The sequence below is a fragment of the Perognathus longimembris genome, chromosome 12 (assembly GCF_023159225.1).
Source record: "Perognathus longimembris pacificus isolate PPM17 chromosome 12, ASM2315922v1, whole genome shotgun sequence".
NCBI lineage: Eukaryota > Metazoa > Chordata > Mammalia > Rodentia > Heteromyidae > Perognathus > Perognathus longimembris.
In genome coordinates this window covers 18,935,701-18,960,739 of record NC_063172.1, presented here as the reverse complement: position 1 = coordinate 18,960,739, position 25,039 = coordinate 18,935,701, and the positions used below count along the sequence as shown (strand labels likewise).

The window sequence follows — 25,039 nt, the reverse complement described above, 5'->3', positions numbered from 1 at the left end:
GGACAGTGAAGACTTTACGCTATGCGAGGAAATAAATTTTGACTGACTCCTCCCAGTCCTATGTTGAAGTTATAATATGTGATATGATGCGATTGAAGAAAGGCTCACTATGAGGTAATTAAAGTTAAAAAAAAGTCATAAAGGCAGGCCCCTAGGCCAACAGGACTGTGTCCTTAGAAGAAGCCTAAAAGAGGTGATATCTCTTCATCTGATGACTTAGGAAGAATTAGGCGATCTACTTCTGGAAAAAGGTGTCATCAAAATTCAACCAGGCTGGCATCACGGACTTCCAACCTCCAGAACTGACTGAGAAAATTAATTTTCCTTACTTGAAACCCCCCAAATCTATGGTATTTTGTCATGGCAATTTAAGCTGAGGAATACATGTATCTTTCTAACTACCTGCAAAGGGACAAACTATTGTATGTGTGTATGTATGTGTGTGTATGTGTATTCAAAAACAAAAACAACTAAATTATAAGGACAACTGTCAGATAACATATAAAGGACATATTTTTCCCTCTTACTTTCATTTCTCTTCTTTTAATCACATGTAAATATTCACTAAGGAAGCCTCTACTTGCTAACAAGTAGATTATGGGTTTTTTGTTGATAATCTAAACTCATTTGTAACCTTCAAAAGTCCAATCTGTCATTCTGCTCTACTTAAAATGAATGCTGACTTGCATTCAGCTAAGTATTTTATTCAGCTTAGTTATTATGTGATTGGTATTTATGTTCATGTTCAACAAGTATTTATATTACAAGACTAAAATCCATGGATAAGATGATAATACTACAATAAAAACTTTGATTATAGTAAGAGTTCCAATTTTGGTCTATAAAATCAAATAAATGCTTCCTAAATCAATACATATTTACAGATAAAAATTTTTAGGAGAATGTTTAAGTGGTACTGAAATCTGATTTTATTAAAAGGTTACTAAAATCTGGGAATAATTTCTACATAAAATGTGAATAATCTGTACTTTGTTAATTATTCTTTAAAAGGCATATACCTTAGTGCAAAGGACTATATTTTATATATAAAGCAGATGCAAATATGAATTTTTTTGAATATTTCTGTTTTCATAAGATATTTTTTTTTTTTTTTTTTTTGCCAGTCCTGGGCCTTGGACTCAGGGCCGGAGCACCGTCCCTGGCTTCTTCCCGCTCAAGGCTAGCACTCTGCCACTTGAGCCACAGCGCCGCTTCTGGCCGTTTTCTGTATATGTGGTGCTGGGGAATCGAACCTAGGGCCTCGTGTATCCGAGGCAGGCACTCTTGCCACTAGGCTATATCCCCAGCCTTTCATAAGATATTTTGAAGACAAGAAAAGATACCTCACAGACAATTCAATAATTACTTTCAGAATAAAATTTCCACATAGCTTGAATATACCAGATACATTTCTATTATTCAGAACATAAGGTTTATAAGAAGTTCATATTTCTATTATGAAAGTATTTCATAGGGCATGTGCCAGTGGCAATTACAGTTCAAAGCCCACCCAGGCAGACAAATATTTAATACCCTTTTTCTCAAATCAACCACCAAAAAGTCAGAACTGGAGGCATGGTTCAAGTGGGAAAGTACCAGCCTTAAGTGAAAAAGCAGGGCTAAATTATAAAACCATTAGATTAAGCCCCAGTACACACACACACACACACACACACACACACACACACACACACACACACACACACAGAGAGATGTCATATTTAGCACATCCTATAAAGGGATATAATGTTCATCCTTTCTAAACTTTAACAATTTTTGTAGAAGTTTTTCATGTGAGTAAACTTATGTATTTTAATTTATGGATTATAAAGTAAGCTCAATACTGAGAACATCTTGCCTCTGGAGAAATGAATATTAAAATAGGTTCTAGAAAACAGTTCATATCACAGTGGTTAAATAGTCATAATGTGGCAGGGCAGTCATTTAATTAATTAATTCTTGGCCTATAATTGTCTAGACTTCAATTAAAATCAATGTCAATAGTTACTAAATCATAGCTTGTTGGTGTTCTGAAATGGTGTGTATCATAAAACAGTTAGATAGTACATGTTGGTGAGGACCTTTCTACTCTCTATGTGCTAAATAGTAACTAATATTTTTATGTATTATTATCAATTAGTATTGTCAGCATTCATTTTTTATAGAGTCCTTCTGGTGGCCTATTTATGAAGATATTCTATCTAAAACTAGTGCCATCATTTATTCACTGGCTGTGCTATGGACTATGGTAAAATGCCAAACCAACCAAACAAATAAACAAAAAAGCACAAGGTAATAGATTCTGTTTACTCAGTGGGATATTTCTCTTGTAAAGACTTCTCCTGTTAGCAAATACACATTTCTAAACTATACAATCTCTCTGTGAAGTCAAATGTATACTCAGATTGGGCAGATTTGTGAATTTAAATTACATTACAGAATTCGAACGGAAATTTGAAGGACTTTCATGAATTCAAGCCAGCTGGAGATTTTTTAAAGCCAAGGCACAAGGAACTTTCGCATGTCATCGTACTCCAATATGCCTGCTATTCAGCACCTCAGATAAATTGCCTCACCCTCTGGAAACACTGCAGACATTCTGTGTTCTTCCTTCAGAAGTGTGTTTCTGAATGTACCTGACCTCTACATCTCAAGCAGCACAAACTAGAACTAAACACTTGTTCTTGGAGCCCTGCTGGTTATACTAAACATGGATGAGTTCTGATTGTTTTTTAAATTAAATGTACTGTGTATTTTTGAAACTTTTAAGAAAGTTTCTTTTGACTACCCTAGTTAATTACAGCAAATACTGATAGATATTACTTCAATTGCCTGTAATGTGAAGTTCCCAGAAATCAATCATTTTCTTTTCTTATTTCAAAGGAAACATGATGCATTACTAATGATCTCAAACATATCTCCCCATAACATCTAATCCCCTTTCACCATAAATCACATGTGCACTCAAAGTGACTGTGTTAAACCACCTTAGGGGCCAGACAGCACAAGCCAGGCAGCAGGAGTTATCACACCACAGCCAGGCCAGCTCTGCTTTGCAAAGACTGTTCCTGAAACACGGGGGCAAGTTCTTACCGAATGAAGCTTCTGGTAGAGGCCACACGCGTTGCACACATATCCACCATTTGCATTCTTTCGCCAGAGAGAGGTCTTTGTGGTCAGGCAATTGGCACAAAAAACACCCGAGCCTCTTCGCCTCTAAAATGAGAGGGAAAAAAACAACACAAAAAACACACCAAGGTCAAAGGTGAGTCACACGATCCATAGAGTTAGACCAAATCAACCCAGGAGCTTTGTCTTTCGCCTTGCAACAATGACAGTATAAAACCACACTGCCCATAATGAGGTCAGGTTCAATTGTGTTTAATAGGCACCACTGATTTTCATTATAATTAACCCTACAGTGATGGATGAGGTGTGTTGTGCACCAAAGGCCTTTCACAGAAACAGCTTTAACTTTTTGAACTTTGGGTTTTGTGCCTTTAATGGCTCTTAAAGGCTGAACCATATGTGTGTGTGTGTATGTGTGTATGTATATGTATGCATGTACATATATGTACATATATGTATAAAATATGTACATATACATATATTCATTTTCAAAGTGTCAAAACAAAATTCCGAAAAGTCAGAAAGACAGAAAAATAACAATATGTTTAGCAGGTTTTGCAACATTGCAAACTGAACTTTAAAAATACAGTCAAGCTTAGATAATGCAGCACTTAAGCCATTTAAAAACAAACCCGATTTATAATGACATTCATGCTACCAAAGTATCAAGAGAGCATTAGAGACTCAATTCTGGTGTTCCTTTGCAACAATGAGGTCTAAGAAGGACTATTCTCTATTTTCCCAAGCTGGGAGGACTGAGACACTCCTGCCAACACGAAGTATAGTATTATTTCTGAGAGCTCTTATGAGCTGCCTGCCTAAGCTAGACAACAACTTCCATCAATGGTTATTTATTTATATTATTTCACTCAGACTTGGAAATCACAAACTTTTCCCAATGCTAAATTGATTTTAGCGACTTGAATTCTGTAATCAACAGATTCCAAAACAATCTAAGAATATCTGAAAGTAGATAATTAGTATTTCTGGTTGCATTCTGCCATCAAGTAATGATCCCATCAAACTTCGCAATGAAACAAAAGTCAGGCTGTGTTTGTAGGCACAAATGGGAACAGGCAGGAAATGGAATTCTCTTGCTGCAAAAGAATAAATAAAAAAATAAAATAAAATAAAACATTTAAAAAGCCTTCGTGTGGCTCAGCTCTGCTTTTGCTAGGAAGCAAAGCCTTTAATGATAAAATATGCATGTTAGATAAGGGGTGGAAAAAGTCTTCCTGGAACCTAATTTTATTATAAATTAAATATTACAAATGCTATAAGTCAAAATTTCAGGGATTCATAAAATTTAGGCAATTTATTTGACTCAAGTCTATACTGTAGCAGAGTGGGAGCCTGCCAAGAAAGTACAATGGTTATAATTGTACTCTGATACATTTCAAATGGAAAGCTTTCTGCAGACATAATTTTGGCTTCAAGACTGGAACACTTTCTTGGCATTGAAAGGGCATTTGATTCATCGGGTGTTTCACAATGTATCACTAAAAAGACCTGGTGAGCAGCCAGTTCCCTATAGGGTAATTTTTCCATCCAGATGCAAGTGCTATCAGAGGCCCTCGTCAGCTAAACTAATTATGATCTTGCAATTGCTGATGCCTGCTCACTCTTAACATTCGACATCCTCCATTAATCATCAATACAAGGAAAATGAATGAAATGCAAAGAAACGAGGGCTGGTAAGCTGCACAGCTATAAAAACCCAAAATGAGAGCAATAACTTAACAAGATTGGGGGAATGTTTTGAGTGAGCACAAAGTCAGCCTAACAATTGCCCTTTTAAACCAAGAACACGATTTCATTAGTTTAGCGGGCAGTGCTGCTATAGGTGATAGAATAAAAGCTAGATTTTCATGAAGATAATCTCTAGCTCCATTTTTACCAATTCATAACCAGGAATGCCCTCTAAATTGCCAGAGATCAAAACTACTGACTAGTATCAAATTTTAGTGTTAGAAGTCCACGAATTCCCAAGTGATACCTGCTGAGAAAGTAGAGGATCTAGGGATTCCCAGAAACCAATGAGCTATTAGAGATAGTGTTTACCAAACATTCTGAGACCCCCTGTATACTCAAAATAAGCTTCTGAACCTTGCTAGATTATAATTGTGAAACTTTCCTGAAAGGGGCCATGCTATCATTTTCCTAGATCTAAAAACACATTTGGCAAATCCACTCCAACTTGAGCCACGTAAAGGCATGTAAATGTCCATTTGGAAACCAACCACACATAGATGGCTGCGGCTCAAATCTGCCTGTGTAACAATTCTCTCCAAGCTTTCGCCCCTCCTGCCTCCCCCCGCCCCTTATGCCCTGGGTGCTTGAGACAGCATGCCAAAGTGGGTGTAAGCGTGATTTCAGTGAGTGTTTCAACCCTTGCACAATTTGGTGCTTAATTCTCTCACAAAGCAAATGCCCTTCATTAGGTAGAGGGAAAACCCTAAAATTACAGTACTCGTTGTCACAGGCATATCTTGGCTCTAAGCAACGTATGAACTACAACAAAGGTGGCTACATCTTCAGTAAACTATGTCTTAGTTTAAATACATCAGGTGTACTTTGAATCCACTTACTCGAAAGAAGGAGAGAGCTTGGAAGTTAATAATCAGATTTAGGAATCAAGCTACAGTATTCAAAATCTGTCTTTGCCAACTGCTTGGTGCAATGCTAGGCCAAGATACTTAACATCTCCATGTTCAGATTTCAACCCCTGTTATATTGTGAGATTCTGAGGGTATTATGTATATTAACAGATCAAATTAAAACAATGCCAAAGATGTAGTAAATGCCCATTGGGTGAACTCTTTGTCATAGGACTCCATTGTGACTTCTTCAGTATGAGAAAAACACTTAGTTTTGTTTTTTCTTCCTTAAATCTCACTATTGAACATCCAAAGCATAAAGACCACACTGGCTATTAATAAATGCATTTCACTTGTTTCTATCTTATCAAATGTGAGAATGGAAAGTTGAGTCAGAGTGAAATAGCTAGGTGTTCACACCTCCAATTCAATAGGTGCCTGCTTGCATGGAGGTGGAGAGTGGGAGGAAGGTGAGAAACATTTCACACATACAATGTTAGCTCCCATTTCAACAAAGTTAGCACTTTGATAAATCTCACAGAACCATGTTTTGGGTGAACTTCATTTTCTGGAAGCAGCAGAGGTAGGGGAAGTGGAAGTGACCAGGGTACAGAACAAATCTATATGCACTCACAGCACAGGTGAAAACCCAGACTTGCTCATTCCCAGCAAGCCTAAGTTGGACAGAGAAAGCCGTTCTTTGAAGTTATCTTCATTGTGGGAGCCCAATCAGGGACAGAAAAGTCATCTACCACCCAGAGATGGTAGCCTCACGTTTAAAGCAAGCCTATACTTAAAGAAAATCACTAAACGCTCTATCCCATTCATAGTCAAGGATGAACGGAATGGTTTTACAATGGTGTTTTCTTTATGGTAAGTTGTTAAGGACAGAAACTATGTCTCTATGTCATCAATGTCAACTATGTCATCAAGTTTATTATTTAGAAAATGCTCAAAATTTCATCTTGTTAATATTTTTTCCACACATCCCATTTAACCTAATAGAATCATCATGGTCCCTTTCCTAGAGACAAATGTTCAATCCTGCAGTCCACTTTTAATATTTTGAGAAATATCTTGATGGTAGTTTCTTGATAGGTGCTAGGGCTACTAGGTCAGGTTAAAGTAAGCTCCAAATCTCCTTTTACCTCCATTTTTATAGTCATACATTGCTGATGGCTCTACATCCACATGTATATCTTGAAATAAGAAGTTTCTTCTTTTCCTACACATATTGAAGAGATAATAATAATTTATTTTTCTGAGGTTCTGTGTGGGAGAGTAGGGAATTATAAGTCTTGTGAATAAGGATAGTGCTGGGAGAGAAAATGATAGGATAAGTAGCTAGTGGATAATACCAATTGGTGTTCCGGAAGGATGTAGTTAGCACAAATCTTATTCTCCTCTCTGAATGAAGGAAAGCTGACTACTTTTGTATCTCAAGCCATATACAGTAGCTGCATTTTCAACCTCTGAATATCTCTAAGAGCACATCTGATTCCTATGTGGTTTTGACAGTTCCTCCCAAACCAGGAACTCAAGGACATGATTGTTTGAAAATTTATCTTCAGGTATAATTGTCTTGGCTCCTGATGTTGAGGATACATTTGTGTACTGTCTCCATGTAACTTCTCCACATTATTTCATGTTCTGTGTGAAAAAAGGAGGGGAAAGGGAAAGCCCTATCAAATTCAAGGGGGTGGGGGTGAGAGGATTAGACTGGCAATTACACTAGTGATGAATTATTTCTCATCAATAGTGAGAAGTCTTCTGATCACCTGTTCCTTCCTGTGGATTTCAAAGTTATTATTACTGCAATACTGAAGTTCCAAGAGTAGTGACAATGATGCAATTGGATCAACACCCATGCCAGGATTTGAAATAGAAAACAGTGTACCCATGTTTAGTTAAAAGTACATGCTCTATCTTGTTATATTCAACATCATTCTTTCACTGCTTTTGGAGTCTGTCAAGGAAAAGAAATACATAAATAAAACAAAACATCTTTCAATCTTTAGGTTCACATCTAAACACAGTATGAGAATCACTATAATGAAATTTTCTTTCCAGTTATCTGGTCAAGTTTTGCTTTTGGGAATCTTAATTTTTTTTGGTTAGTAAAGTTATATATTATTGTGCCACATGTGTTGGTAAATCTAGATATGGCAAAAAGAAAAAAGAAAGGGGAAAAAAACCCTTCAAGTTAATTTGGATGATTTTGTTACTTTTTTTCTTTTATAACTTGAGACAAAGCCAAAAAACTAAAGGCCTTCAGATTTCATTTTTAAGAATAATCCAATTCATCTTATTAATAAAGTGTAAATTTGTCACATTATTTAGAGGCATGGATATTCCTAAGATATTAAAAATCTCCATTGGTGAAGGAATTTGTGCAAAAAATGAACTTTTAAAAAATAGTTTTTATATGAGTAAGAGCCATAGTGAAACCATGTAATTACATAACAGGCCTTGATAAGCACATTATTTACTCACATTTTTTATGGTTTTATATCTTAGCCATTTTAAATCGAATCAATCTGAAATTTGATATATGTGCTGTTAGTCTGGATATACCCCAAATATTTTTGTGTGTTTATGAGATTATATCAAGAATTTTTTCAAATTTCATTTTAAGAAAATTCACAGATGGCTATGATAGAATCTTCTGGTAGAATTTTGCAGTAATAAAATTTCAGTGGTGAATTTAATTGCATACAGTTCTGGGAATAATAACTGAATGTGCCTGGCATTGTGCTAGAATTTGGGGTCATAGCAATACACAGACATTTGTATGGTCTGCAATATTTTAGAATTTCTAGTGGAATCTGCTAAAAATACAAAGTCCAAATTGAGATTGTTCATGAACATTGACAGTTTAAGTCATGTACATTCTACAGAAACTTTTCTAAAGAAAGAGAAATACTTTAAATGAATATATCTCAGAGCTGAAAGTTTTCTAATAATCAGGTTAGTCACTATGCACTCCTTTTATAAACATGTAGTCACCTAGATGTTTCAGAAACAATTCAGCACTTGTTCAATGTCCTGTTAGTAATATTGTCCTATACATAACTATGAAAAGAGTTGATATAAGCTAAAGAAAATAATGTGTGCTGCTGAACTATTACTACATAACCTGTAAAATACACAGAATACAGTTGCTAGCACCACTCAAAAATAGAGGGTAGTCAATAGTCTTAAGTTAGTAGAATGTTACCAGGAGCAATGTTGGAAGTTACCAATACCCTGGCTGGCTTGTAATCCAAATAAAAGTGTAAAAAAATGATTGAATGAATTGTAGAGCAAGTCTATGCTTACTTTGAAATGGCCCTCTTTGCTCTCATATTTCTTCACAGAAAAATAGAGGAAATCTCTAAGATTCAGTTACACACCATCTACTAAATCGCCCATCTCAGAGCTAGGAAAAGAAATCTGTGCACCTGGATTGTACAATTCACTTCTTCAATGCATCAGCAACACTAATGTAGACTCAGACAAACTGAACTGACATTCCTGGTTAGAAGCAACACAACAACTCCTATTTTAATAATTCTCTAGTCCTTGTATATTATTCAAAGGCATAAACGTGCCTAAGACATCCTGTGATAGCTTGCCACATAGAGAATTATCTACTACATGAGATAATGCTATTGTGTGAAGCACATTAGCTTCATCTCTTCTGATATGCAATGCACCACCACTGCAGTAGAAGAGCAGAAAAACAAAATTCCCAGTGTAGATACCACCACTTAGATTATTAATGCAGAGTTTTCAAATCTGAAAAATTTTGAAATGTATCACACTGATACAAAACTTATCACACAGGTCTGAGGACCCCACTTTACTTTACTTGATTTATTTTGAATATGATAATGGAACAAACTGAACACCCTATGTCATACACAGGTAATATGAACAGAATTAGAGCTCAGTGAAGACAGATCTTTGAAGTGGTAGCAGAGGCTGTTTCTGTAATCATGTGCTGCCTTTAAACCAAGTATGTACTTGGACAGCTAGAATAAGGTTAAAAATTTACGTCTGCACTCTCTTTCTTTATTCCATGTGAAAGTCATTATTGTCAAAAGAACTACTCTGGTCGCTTAATGCTTCTATTCCTGCTCCCCTTCCCATGTATCTGTTTGCACCTCCCCTTCAGTCACAATAATGGCTGGAAAGTTGTTCTACTGGCGCAGGTGCCAAAATCTGACACTGGTAAGAACAAATATATCTAATAAAGAAACTTTGTGGAAGAAGGCTTAAAAAGTTTTAGCAACTCCTAAGCAAACTTTAGCTTGAAAATAGAAGAATTTATTTTTTCATAAAGTCATTGCAGATTGCATTTACATATTTAACCAATACATTTAATATGGGGATATTCACACTATAAAAAATTTTTAAATCTCTGAGGTAGAGAAGTATTAAAGAAAAGCGTAGAGTTCTCAGCTATCAAGTATTTAATTGGAAAAACAAGTAGTTATATATTGTCTGTGTAAAGTGACCTTTACAATATATAATGATAATTATGCTATTGATGTAAGCAAAACAAACAATATTTTTTTTCATACTAGTAAAAAGACAACAAGTGTTACTGCCCTCAAGGCAGTCATAAAGATATTTCTTCAGTGGTTTCCTACATTATTGGACACTGTAAATTATTTCAATAAAATATATGACATTTTCTCTAGAAAATTAGCAAATAAAGTATTTTACCAATAACTTCAGAATATTCCAAAGAATGTCCTTCAAAAGATTTATCAAAAGGCTTTATATACAATGTCCTGGCTTCTGAGGAAAAGAACTTTGTTATATATTGTCTCAGTTTAGACTGAAAGTGAATAAATCATTGGCTATTACTTTTATTTTTTAATTTTTTATTGTTAAGGTGATGTAGTGAGGGGTTACAGTTACATACAAAGGTACATACGTACTCACTACAAAGGTAGTGAGTACATTTCTTGTCAAACTTGTTATCTCCTCCCTCATTTCTTTGCTTTAATTGATGTGATAAAAGATCGAGAGTAGTTCTTTAACTTATTTACCACCAAATAATACACCCTAGTCTCTACATGTAGGTAAAAAGACAGGATCAGATTCCACAAAGCATTTCTGAATTAATCATTGGATATAGTTTTCTTTGTGCCAGTCCTGGGCCTGAACTCGGGGCCTGAGCAATTTCCCTGGCTTCTTTTTTCACAAGGCTAGCACTCTACCACTTGAGCCATAGTGCCATTTCCAGTTTTTTCTGTTTATGTGGTGCTGAGGAATCGAACCCAGGGCTTTATGCATGGTAGACAAGCACACTACCACTAGGCCACCCAGCTCCTATGGTTTTGTTTTATATGTTTTCATTTTCTTTTCTTCCCCTGCCTTTTCTTTTCCCCACAGCTTTGAGTTAGTATCAGTTGTTCAAGAGATTGCATTTTGAGAGGTCCCTATATGCATAAAATGCAATGTACCTTGACCAAATTCCTCCTCTCCATCACTCTTCTTTCCCAAGCTAATTTCTACAAGTCTTAGTGCTCCATTTTCACCCATGCACCTAAGGCGTTTTGCTACATTCACTGTTTGACTACTTCTTGTCCCACCTATTATATTCAGTACCATGCATGCATCTTGAAGAAACCTAGTCTTAACTATTTGATATTTTCAAATTGATTCAAAGAGGTCCAACTTAAAAGCAAATATTAAAAATCTGAAGAACTATTTTCCAGTTGTCTAATAAGAGAGCTAGGGCTCCTTCACTCCTAAGCCATCGTTCTTTAACTTTTACAGAATCTTCTTACTAAAGAGGAGATGGGGACTTTTGTCAGGAATATTTCAACATAGCCTGGTTTTGAAGAACTCTTGTCTCTTTGTCTCTTCAAGTCACCCTTTAACAGCTGACCCAACTTACTCAAGCTGTGAGGAACAGACAGAAATGACTCATCTATGATTAGATACAGCAATGAGTCGTTGACAGATATAGTCATAGCTAGAGGAACAGAGCATCTGGCCAATAGAGACAGCAGTGGGGAATGGAGAGTGAAGCACATGTATTGTGAACTTGCTGCATTAATTATTTTAAGAATATGAATTAAGCCACTGCTTACAAGCAGAAATTGGGGGTCACCAGTGACCCCAACATACTGCCTGCCTCACGGGTGATAGTGATGGTACACTAGTTTCTGCTTCTGTTTATGACTTGGCTAGAGAAGGAGTAGGAAAATGGGTTTTTGACATGTAGAAAAACACAGTCACAGGTAGCAGTTAGCATGACTTTATGTATTTGTGTGTTCCCAGGAGCAGATCATTTGCAATTTTTAGTATCATTATTAGTCTGCAGAAAATTCTGCCAATTCTAAAAGATAAAGTTTACTTTTACCAAATTTACCAAGATTCAGATAATAAGGAAGTATGATTATTTTCCCTTTAGCACCTCATACCACTATAAATGTTATTGTTCTTCATCCACTAATGCAGTTCACATTTAGAGTTTTCATGAGTGAGATACTTTTATTTTTTCAAAGAAGAACAATTACGAAAATATTCGTATGCATGAAAATAGCTTAACAAAACCTGTTAAAACTTATTTATAAAGGAGAGATAAAGAAAGAGTATTTGATCAAATTACATTATATCCATGTATGGAAATCACAATAAAATTCTGCTGTACAATTAATGCACATTAATTTTTAAGACAATTAAGAGATAACTATTCTAGACTCTAAATATTTTATAGGTACTCACACCTACATGATATGTACAAATTAAATGTTGAGAATGTAGCTATTTCTCTCAGGTAGTAAGTACTGATTATTTCCATCTAAATAGAAACAAAACTTAAGTGTGAAATACACAGACATTTAAAAACTTCAAATTTGCTAACCTCAGCCCTGACACCAAATGGAAAGCATGACAGAAAACTGGGCAGAATATATTGGGAATGCTTCCTGTACTATTTTGTTCTCTATAACTTTAAAAAATACACAAGGAGGGAAAAATAAGGAAAGTGAACCTGAATCCAAGTTTTGAATCTGTTATTTTAAAGTTACATCACATTTCATTTCACTTTTGATATTGTCTCTGGATGCAGAAAATTGTAGGTATTGAGAAAAGATCCTTGCAGTGGTTGAAAACTGGAGCATTGTATGTTGTATTCTTATTCAAATGGCAGGCATGTCTTTCATAAAGAACTCTGAGACTGCTACAGGTAAAGCTGAATATGGGCAGATAATTTCAATATCAAGGTACTCTTTGCAGACAGGGAAATCAAAGGTGCTTGTTAAAAGTTTTAATAACACGATTAAAAAAACACTACTTGGAATTTCCTTTCAGAATAATGATGTAATTTTGTAATAACTGAAATCTTTCATGGGAAGACGGCCTCTTCAATAACTCACTCAGTCAATTACACAGGAAAGTCCTATATTAGGCTGTCTCTCCCCTGCCCCCATCAAACAGCGCACGTACATGACTTCCTTTTCAATTACCAACTTGTCTGCAGTACCATCTGTAAAAACGAACACATACCTTATGCTGCCAGTTTCTGCTTTTGCACGTCCATTAGTGGGACTGGCTGCAGCTGTTCAAGAAGGCAATGATTGTCTTTGTTATATATATTCATTCCTACTCAGTGCCACCATGTTAGCTCAAGGCAGCACATTGTCTTGGATAAAGAACTCAGTCTCACTTGCGCCCAGTTCTCCATGTGATCTGGAGTTTGTTAATCACACGATATCGCTTACCACAGCAGGAACTACCTCATCGCATCCAGCACTCTTAAGGCTGTCCCTCAAGTCATCTGCACCCAAGCGAACAGTTAAAATCCTCTCATACTCTGACATTTTGTATGTCGCACAGAATATCAGAAAACCAATCCTGAGACCTTGGCAACTCAAACGGAGACACACACACACACACACACACACACACACACACACACACACACACATCCCTCCTGCCGAGTGAGATTTTATTTCAGGAAAGAGGCTCAGAAAATAGACCAAAGTAACTTTGTCGAAAATGTTCTTACTCCCTTGCTGTATGTCTATATTCCTTTTCTGTTGGCATCATTATTTTCCCCCAACATGAACATTATTATACTGTCTACAGTCTCTGTAGAAGATGTAAACAAATTATAGTAAGAAATTAACCACAATTAATTTTAAAAGTGATGTAGTCTAAAGAAATATTTCTCCCTATTGTGCAGTAATAAGAATTCTGAAAAGAAAAGAGAGGGGAAGAAACTCATTGCCAAAACTCTTAAAAGATTCTCACAAAAAGAAAAAATTTGTAGATAAGCTAAAATTTAAATTCACCAAAGAAATAAACAATGAAAGAAACAAAGTAGTTTAGTTATGATTTATCATATATTTTACTTTGTTTAAAAACGATTCCAAATATATCCAAATTCTTCTTCATCATGAAAGATATTTTGTTGTTAGAGTATAAGCTAAGATTTTGGAACATCAGAATGCCAACTATGGCTTAGCTTTTCATAGATTAAATTGTTTTAAATCACCAAATAGCTCTTTTTTCTTAGCATTCAGATATAGATGATTCCAATTATTTGTATATGCAAATCGCTATCAGAGGTCCGGGGTCTTGTGAAGGAGGACCTTCTTTATTTTCAAATCTTTATATTTTCAATGTACTACATATGAAAGGAATTTAGCATCCTAACTGAATTGTCCTCTATCAGAAGAGCTAGTGTCAATTTTAGTAAAAAACCCTTCTTTTGAAAAATATGTATAACACACATATATACACACACTCAAACAGGTTGTGAGTCAAAGACTATACTTTACACATAGCTTTATTCATGAAACATAAATGGACTAACACTTGCAGAAAGCAGAATTTAGAATGAAAACAGTTTCACTTAGGTGAGATATAACATAAAATAAGTTATCTCCCTAATGAAATTATATTAGGTAAGAGAAAAGGAGAAGGCTTTGTTTTTCATGATCCTTAGAATAATTTGTACCAGCTGTAGAAATGGCAAGGGTGGGTGTATACATGTGTGTATTTATGTATACATATCTACATATTTATCCAAAAAATCCATCTTCAACACGATAGAAAACATCTTAAGGACACAGTGCATAAGCACTTCGTTGGTAATATACTCAAGTTTTACAAGACAAAAGGAATATCAAAGATAGCTAAGTCTCTCCCAAAAGTTACATGGAAAACTGGGGAAGGAATTAACATCTTTTGGAATTTTCTAGAATATCAAGAAATGCTATGTAGTTCATATCACCTTGTGAAGAAATTTATAATACTAAAATCTGACTGTAGTATGGCTATACAGCCTTAACGATTACACAAAAGATGTAGACATGGATATTTATTTCTTGATAACACATAAAAGTTGCTTACTTACATTTATATAATCATAGCCTTTGAAAACTTAGCCAGAAGTTAACTTTGTGTGTCAACTGGAAATTTATATTAACAATTTTTTACTCTGCAAGAAATCTCATTGAGAGTCTCAGTTTAATGCATATATACATGCACAGACAGTTAAAATATACTCATTTCCTTTGAAAACGTAGCTTCACTGTCTTATGATTTCATGTTTATGCTTAAAATTTTGAGTCTCAAATTTAAAAGCAGTTAAATAGTTTAGTTAAAATAGTTACACTTCTCTTCCAAAATTAGAAAGTTATATGTGAATAAGAACATAAAAATTCTCTTTGATTAAAAGGTAGAATTAAAAAATGTTATAGTAGAATCCATGAACCAATGACATTCAAGAAATGTGTATAGTTTCTGAATAAAAAATTATTACATTGGAATTAAGTTTTCTCTACATTGTGTCTAATATTTTATGTTATCAGAATATGTATGTACAAACCCACACACAAAGTACATTTAGATCATGTTTAAGTTGCATATATAACAAACACATATTTAGTGTGCACATACATGTGTATGTTGGTTTGGCAAAAAAAAGTGGAAATGGCCATTTTCTTTTAAATCTGTCTTAACAAAAGAGAGTAATGCAAAAATAAACAGAATGAACTACTTAGTACCAGATAAAAATACAAATCAATTTACATTTTAAAACTCATTAAGGTATAAAGATAAAATTCCTAAATGTAAGAATTTTCAAGGCAAAGAAAATCACCTTTAGTAGAGGTTTAGTTAATTAGTCCATCTAATGCGGAGCTTTTGTGTATACAGGTTTACACATGTCAGAACATGACCAAATTATTCCACTTATATCATTAACTTGACCTTATACAAGATTTGACCTTCCTAACAGATTCGTGTGATAAGAAATGACATTGGAAACAGCTGTGCTATTATTTCTTGAACTTGACTTTTTCCCTCCTAAGGATGAAAATAGGCTGAGTTTACTAAAACATGTGTAGGGTATTGTAATAATGGGGAAAGGGAGAAATCAGAGATGAAAAAAAAGCAAATCCCTATCTAAGCAAAGGATTCTAATATATTACAATTTGGCTAAAGAAATAATATAGGAAGTACTTGAAACTCTCGCCATGACATAAACTCATTAACACAGAAAGTATCCTCCATGTTCAATACCCCAAAGCCCAGCACTGTTCTTTCTTTTCTTCTTCTTAATCTTCTTCTTTTTTTTTTTTTTTTTTTTTTTTTTTTTTGGCCAGGCCTGGGCCTTGGACTCAGGGCCTGAGCACCATCGCTGGCTTCTTCCCGCTCAAGGCTAGCACTCTGCCACCTGAGCCACAGCGCCCCTTCTGGCCGTTTTCCATATATGTGGTGCTGGGGAATTGAACCGAGAGCTTCATGTGTAGGAGGCAAGCACTCTTGCCACTAGGCCATATTCCCAGCCCTCTTTTCTTTTTCTCTTCCTTTTTTTTTTTTAAAAAAACATGAAGTGGAGGCATTTGGGAAGAAAAAATTTAAAAATCAGACAACTCAGTTTCCAGTGTCTCTGGGATAATTGTTACCTTTCTTCTTTTCAACTTTAAAAGAAAGCAGTGTCTATTTTGCTCAGGGCAGCTGTTTAAAACTCTGGCTGTCAGAATCTTTTCAATTTGAGTAGATTTAGAATTCAATTAAAATGATTATTGGGTCCTACTAAGCCTCCCATTGCTATCCAGGTCTCCTCTCCAGGTGACATTTAGCTCAGGGAACGTGAGTTCAGAGTCATCTTTGTGTGCACATGCATTTTATATGTGTGGTTCTAAATGGTTTATTTTCATTCAAAAACATTTTCTAGGAGGTCATAATGGTAGTGTGAGATATAATAAATATTGAAATACCTGGCCTTATCAATCTGAAATTTGTATTTTTTAAAGAAGCAAATTTTGAAAACAATACTCTCCTAAAACAGAGAGACTTCTTGGAAGCAGACTTATTCTGTTGCTTCATTTTTATTATACAATATACTTTTGTAATATAATACCTGAATATTAGCAGAGGTTTTGCTCTAATAGTCTGAAAAAAATCATTTATGCCAATGATTTTTAACACTGGGAATATTCCTAGCGTTTAGCTAAAAATGATCTGGCTAACTAAGTTAAGGTACATAAAATTAATTAAAAATCAATATATTAAGTATATATTCTCAATCTACTATTTCAATGATTAGATATGCCTTCTCTTATTAGATAAATACGTAATTTTTACCCTGGCAATCTAATTTTCCATTAGAACTACAATTAAAGCACTTTCTAGTCCTCATCATAAATGCTGGTTTTCTTCAGCTGCTTTCTAAGTTGATTTAGATTTTCCTTAGCAACTAATGCCTAGCATTCTCTGCTTCTTTATTTCTTCCAATGTTTATTACCTGTTGAAATCTTCTTGGCTTGCAGAAGTAGCAGACAGGAAAGAAATAAACTTACAACCTAACTGCCTGATATTTAATCAATAAGCAGAGGCTTTTCTCCTTAAGGAATTCCCTGCTCTGTAACTCTGCCTCCTCTTTTCTTTTAGAAAAAACAAAATGATCTTGAGATACTAAGATTACAGGTGTGAGAAACTGGCGCCCAACAAAAAGCAAGTTTTATAAAACAAAAACCATTGCCCTTTTATTTTTGGTTGTCTAAAGAGAAAAAAAAATCTACTTTGAATCAGATTATCTGGAATTTGTTTATTAATATTTAGAGCAACAATATACATTAAAATTAGTGATTACATGTATGTCATTTATTAAAACTATTGACAGTGTTTTTGTACTTGAAGACTGTAAGTCATTTATATTAACTCAGCAGATTTCTCTGCTTTAAATGTTTCTTTCAGGGTACACTACTTTAATGGTAACAATACCACTAACCTTAAAAAAAAAGAAAAAGCATTTAGACAAGTGGAAAAATACCAATTACACTTGAAGCTCCGTACCTGATAACTCAGACTAGAGACTTTTTTTCAAGAGGGAAAGATATTGACACATATTATACCACAAAACAAGCATATGTCTTGAAATTTTATCTAGTACTTAGATTTAAGGGTCACTGGAGTTTGCTAGCCAGGTATAAAAATGAAATGTGAAAATATATTTTGTTTCAGTTAAGAAATATACGGATTGGCACTAAATAGTTAAATCTTTCCTATTCTTATTTGAAGCTGATGTTTCCACTTGTGTGACCTATGAGTATAAAGATATTAATATACTAGTTTTCAATTCACTTTTTAAAAATAATAAAAATGACAATATTAAAAATTGGAAAAAAAAGAAAAAACAAAATGAAAAGATACCATTTCCTACAAAACTCAAACCCCTGATTCACTGCAATACATAGAAAACTATTAAAAACATTCTTTGCTGATAACTTAGTATAAATGATTAATTTACAAAAACCTTTACCAAAATTACTACTTAGTTTCTGTAACAGACAGTGACAAGGCTTCTGAGTATAAACTCCTTTTTCTACCTCTAAAGTTTCTTAAAGGCAAATGTTCAAAAGGTGCATGATAATCACTATACTGATTCTTTTAATGAGGGGACATCATTTTCCTAGAGCATTATCTCATTTCTGAAAAGAAGCATACTTGACTCAGAGGAAAGGTAATGAATAAGGTTACAGAACCAATTTGTGGGCACTTAAGAACAAGATTAAAATAAACTATTGCCATTGCGACATGGGCAATGACCGAGCAAACTCAGAACCACTATTAACTGCAGGAGAGAAGCACAATTCTAGGAACTTCTGTTACTCTAGCCAGGTGCTCTCTCTTCCTTGCAGGTGACAATAGCTCCTAACAGAGTCTTCAGGAGAAGCTGCGAGAGTGGGGGACATTCAGGGTGCTTAGAATAATCTGGGTGGAGGCCAGTCAACAGAGTTGGGGTAACCTCCCTGAATTGATTATTTTCCTCAGTATTGTTCCTGTCAGTGAAAATTGGATGAATGTAATGAAGCACTGGTCTGATCTTATGGCTACAGAATTAGTGCTGAACATTATTGTAGAGTGTTACAACAATGTTCTTCCCAGAGTCAGCAAAAGCTGAATATATTGGCAGCTTCCTCAGGTGGTGGTTTTGAAAGCCTGCACTCACTTGGTATAAATTCTTGTATGTTTATTTATAAACGTCTTATTACTTTAAATTATCACTTCATGTAAGAAAAGTCCAGCGCCTTTGAAGTGTTTATAATTTCGAGGGGAGGTAAGGTAAATATACATGAAGCAATTAAGAGAACCCTGTGAGGAAACAGACGCGTCTCAATCCGAGGATTTTTATGATTCTTATGTTTCTAAATGCTGTAATTAATGAGAAGTGGGATACACGCACGCACACATTCAGCTAAGGAGCCCATGCAATCAAGTAGGTGATGAGAATTGAATTTAGGCAATTCACCACTATTCATTATTTCATCTTTCCATTTCTTATAGTTGCTTGTGGCAGAAAACACAACACACACTGGATTGCTATGAAGCAAAATCTGACACAATCAGAAACCTGGGGAAAACTCAGACTTTAAACAGCTCTCCCAGAATTCCAATGATGCTTTGAGATCACAGTTCCCCCTCCTCTGGGACATGCTTTCTATACACAGACATATCTGTACAGTCTCACATGACAGAGCCTTGCACAGCAAAATAGCTGCCTCATCTCTAGTGCCACATGTACCATATGCTCCACAAACCTACTTTCCTTATGGCTCAGTTCAATGCCCTCCAATAGGGTCTTCTTAGCCAAATTCAGGTTATGTTCTTGTCCCCCTGTGACCTGATGGATGTCATGAATGGTTGTGTGGGTATGTCAAACATCACAGGCTTCATTTTTTCTATTTTATTTTTGAACATGCAAGATATAAATTTAGGGTTTTAAAAATTATCTTTAAAAGCTGTACAAGGGAGTTGCTATTTGACAAAGCAGCTTATAAGTATCATTTGGCTTCATCAATGTCACCCTTTTCCACATTCTCATGCATCCCTCTCAACCTACCTCCTTTCTTCACTTTTCTTAATTTTATAGGATACGCTTTGAGGTTCTGACTGCATTCTCCTCTTTCTCTTCATTCATCTACTCATCTCTAGTCTTTAATATATGTAATAAATTGCCTGACGGTTTTGTAAAAATGAAGGCTGTTATCTGGTAAGTCTGAGATGGGATTTGAGACATGTCTCATGTTTTGTGTAATAAGGCATAAGGCATACATTTTGACCTTAAATACAGGGCTTCATATGAACCAGATGAAATAAAAGAAAGGGTCATCCTTTCTAAAAAGAAAATTAAAAGCTATCACTAATTAAAATTAAAAGCTATTACTAGATGAAATATTAAAAAATAAAATGAAGTCAATACATTTCATATGTTAAATCGATATTTTTACACATACACACATATGCCCATGTGTGTATCTTTGTATGCATAATGACATATTCTGCATGTTATCCATCCATGAACAAGAAGTTTTAAGTATTAAATCTGCTAGCCATGTTAAAAACATCTAGAATTTTCTTTTACTTGAATATCCTTAGACGAATCCATCATTATTTCCACTTCTCCTGTAACTGTTTGACAAAAATCAATTCATGGTATTTTCTCTTTCCTAAAAAAAAGGCCACATGATGAGGAAGTAATAAAATGGACCCCATCCTGCTGAGGAGTCTGATTAGTAGAACTTGGCAAAAATCTCACTGGCACCAAAAGCCGAGAAACTTCCAGGGCAGATGCCATGGTCAGTTCTTTGAGATCCAATCAATGCCATTTCCTTAGTCCTCAATGGACACACAGGATACCTTTGGAAAGCTCACAAAAGATCCCTGTGACTAGCTGACATGAGAATTCTCCTGCAGGTTTATCTGTACGTGAAAAGCCAGGAGAGCTATTCAGTTGCCACAATAAGGAAGACAGAAGTAGCATCAGATTTGTTTTCTCGAATGCAAGTTTTTAGTGTACTGTGTTAACTATCAAAAAATATTTAATGCGCCTGAAGTACTTCCACCTGACACATATTTAGAAAAATAAACAATTCACAAAAATATTATCTTTATCATCCATAAAAGTCTAATTTTGATTCAATAAGAAAAGGGTTGTTTCCTCTCATATATAACATAAATAAGTTAGGGAGAAATAATGTACTTTTTCATCTATATTCTTTCCAAGGCAAACACAAGCTTATAGATTCTATTGTCTGTACTCTCTGAATGAAATGCATCTTATAATCGAGAAAGCAAATTTTATGTGGTTTATGAGGTTTCTAAGGCTAATAATATACCAAAACATAAAACTTTTTTTCTACCCCTAAATAAGAACAAGTCAGTATCAACAAAAAGATGACCAATCATCCAACAAACAGGCAGGAAGGAATGTCTACTGAGTCCCCAAAGAGCATTACACTAGAGCCAATCGTTTTCCATACACAGCTTTCAAGGTCATGCCACACTGTGATCATCAAGTGTCTTCTGTCTCTAACTCATTCATTCACTTAGGGTATCTCCCTCTGTCCAACCCTATGCTGGATGCAGCAAGTGAAAGACAATTGGGAATACACTCTGAAAAATTTGATGCAAGCAAAACCTTGAACTGTGTTCCACTAAAATCATTAACTTGGTTCTGTTATAATAAAAAATAAATTAAAAAAAAGATGAGAAAGAAAGAGAATGAGTAGGGGAAAAGGAAGAAAAAAAAAGAAAGAAGGTGGAAGAAAGAAAGGAAGGAGGGGAAGAGGAGAAAGAAAAGGAAGAGAAAGGAGGAAGAGCAGAAAGAGGGGAAGAAGGAGGAGGTGGAAGAAGAAAAAGAAGAAAGAAAGAAAAGAGAAGAAGGAATGAAAGAAAGAAAAGAAGAGAAGGAAGGAAGGGAGGAAAGAAGGAAAGAAGGAAGGAAGGAAGGAAGGAAGGAAGGAAGGAAGAAGAATGAAGAAAGCAAGTAGTTTCTTTAAGGGTCATAAATTTAATGCACACTCCTTCAACTATATCAGTCATATAGCAGCTGTTCAGGAATGGAATTTCCCCCTTTGCTCTTTATATATTTATGTAAACAAGAGAAAGAGAGTATTCAATCTGTCTTCTTTTTCTGAAGTTTAAATAGGGGCAAAGACCCTATGAAAGAGGGTACAAGAACACTACTTTACTAGCTTCAGTCATCCACCCTCCTAAAAAGAAGGAATGAGTTTGCTAACCTGTTTTAGTGTAGAGACATAAAGAAGGAAGGGGTGTGATGTCTTTTGTTTGTTGATATTTGCAGGGCAATGTTATAATTTCATTTTTACAGTGGCGCCTGCACGAGGGAGATCACTGGAAAGAGTTAGTTTCTAGTATAGGTCTAGCGGTGACTATTTCCTTGAGTGCAATAAGCTAATGTACTCTTCATTTTCATTATGTGTACCCTCGTTAGAAAAAGGGGGGAGCTTAGCATTGCCATTTACAGTGATGCTAAAATGATGATGGAAATTAGAATGCATGAAATGGACATGTAAGTAAAAAGCATGCTACAAAAACCAAGGGATTTGAAAGAGGATCCAAATGAGCAGAAACGGCCTAATGACATGGCAATATGAAGTAGCTTGCGATGGTGTCATCTGTTTTTCCGTAAGGCTGTAAGTTATTTTTGCACTATCCTCTAGGATACATCGGGTTAACTCTACAATCTTCTTCAGGATTTCTACACCGTTTTTTGTTTTTAAACCACTGGTCAAACTAAAATTTATTTTAATAGCAAAAAGTAATACTCAAAGAGTGCTGTTCTTCCTCATTAGCCACAGGGGACACGTTGTACCCTGTTTACCTTATTAGTAGTATTTTGCGGCTAACAAGCCACTTTTAAACCCTGCTCGGCAACAGCTGTAAAACTAAATGCTCTAGCCGTCTGTCCCTTCTGTTCTATGTCCAGAAATGTGGTGTTATGACATATATGAACATCACCCGAACTTCCTTGAAGCTGAGAGCTCTCAGGCCTTTCGAAAACGAAGTATATCAAAAAATCCTTTTCCTTACTGTATACAGTACTGCGCTCTGATTACAGAGATCCGGGGCTGCTGGCAGGCAGAGCAACAGCTGGTTCCTGTCTTCCCATGCATTGCTCCTATTAATGTTATTTCGATTGTGTTATGGGCTGCACTTTAGATCTAAAAAGAAACATTTAGTTTTATTTGAATGTTTCAATGATTAATGACCCTTTAGTGCAGTTGTCTTCCCATAATTGCCACAGCGTAAGATGCAATTTACTTAAAAATCAAATCAAATCAGACCTCTGGATATTACATACAGCACATGATAGCTCAGGCATTTGTCCACTAGGCTTAAAATCTGTTTACTTTTATTTTCTAGTTGTTTCATTGGGAAATTCTCTAAAACAAATACATATAGTAGATCAAATAAGTCTCTACATTTTCGATCTGGAAAAATTAAGGTGTTGCCATGCTGGGTGTAATGTTAGGGTGTGTGTGTGTGTGTGTGTGTGTGTGTGTGTGTGTGTGTGCCATGCTGGGTGTAATGTTAGGGTGTATGTGTGTGTGTGTGTGTGTGTGTGTGTGTGTGTGCGTGCGAGTCTGAGAAGCAGGAGATGGCAGGCAGAAACACAAAGCTCTCCTCTTCAAGAGCAAGATTGGCTGGATGGGACCTGTGTCTTGTGTTCTTCAAAAGAATTTGCTATAGTTCATCCCTGAGCAGCTCACAGCTGTGGGCTGAGGGGAAGGAAGTAGTTATGCGCTTCTCTCATGTAATCAGGAAAAGGTGACTGTAAGCTGTAACAAGACCATGTGAGTCTTCCCTTCTTCCGTTTTATACAGCTACAATCTTCATCTCCCAGGGAGAGTCGGAACAGCAGCTTACTCAAACCTCACAACTCCTAAAAATACAGATATTTACATTCCTACAATGGAAAACGACATGATTTTTGCTTTCCAAGGTTTTTCAGCCAGAAATTTAATAATAAGGGTGTGTTTTTTGGTAAAGTACAAAATACATTTTTTAAAAAAGGGAAAAATCTAAGTTGCTAGCATGCTCCTTCCCTGTCTGTATGGTAAGATAGATGAAAGAATAGGTTAGAGGATCAAAACTTGACATTAGCAAACCACCGTGCCTGGTGAGAGAGTGCTGTCAGTTTGCTATGTTTCTCTTTTTCCGTCTTCTGGCTAAAATGTTTTCTGATTTGTCTTGAACAATTCCAGGCCACACTGAATGTTAAATAAACTATTATTTAATGAAATACAGGCATATTAGTCTCACTCCTGCTGACAATTTCAATTAGAATATTTTTGCTTTGTTAAAAAAAAAACCTTCATGATCTTTAAACTGTTAAGGCCTCTGCACAACATCTGGTAACAATTTTTTATATATCCAACCATCAAACTTCTATCTCCGTGAAGTGGTTTATCCACGTTTGTTTTAATTAGGCTGCCTTTCTAGCTGCGCATGGCTTTCAAAAGGCAGCCTCACTCAGATGTCGTAAGCTGTAAACTTACTGAAAAGTTCAGGGCTGTAATTAGAGCTTCTCCAAGGTGAACTATATCTATTTATTTGCTAGATAACTCTGCTAATTTATTTGCCTCTTAAACTATGTCAATGGATTATTTCTAACTTTAGAACATAGGTTTTTATGTAGAAAAAAGTTATGAATAGTCTGTAACACCTTAGCTGTTCTTGTGAATATTCACATCAAAAGTAGATTAGGCTAAACATCTCCATAGCAGCCCACCTGCAAACATGTATTTCTTCATTTGACCAGCTCCTGCTCAGTACTGATACATTCCTGATGACCCTAACACAGGTGGAAATAAGGAGGATGGAAGTTTGAGGCCAGACCAGGGAATAAAAGTTTAGTGAAATACTATCTCAATGAATAAGCAAGGTATGTTGATGCATGCCTATAATCTCAGCCATGTAAGAAGGCATAGGTGGACATATGATGATCCAAAGCCAGCCCTTGGGAGATCCTATCTCAAGAACAACAACAA

At 35.5% G+C, this 25,039-nt stretch overlaps 1 protein-coding gene across 11 annotated transcripts in view; it reads right to left on the bottom strand.

The window, feature by feature from the left end:
* Trps1 (transcriptional repressor GATA binding 1) overlaps positions 1 to 25,039 on the bottom strand; it is a 229,393-nt gene that overhangs the window by 6,962 nt on the left and 197,392 nt on the right. For all 11 annotated transcript variants that reach the window (XM_048359238.1, XM_048359245.1, XM_048359249.1 and 8 more), the window contains one exon: positions 3,094 to 3,216. In XM_048359238.1, coding sequence (XP_048215195.1) covers positions 3,094 to 3,216 — 123 coding nt within the window. The remainder of the gene's footprint in view (positions 1 to 3,093; positions 3,217 to 25,039) is intronic.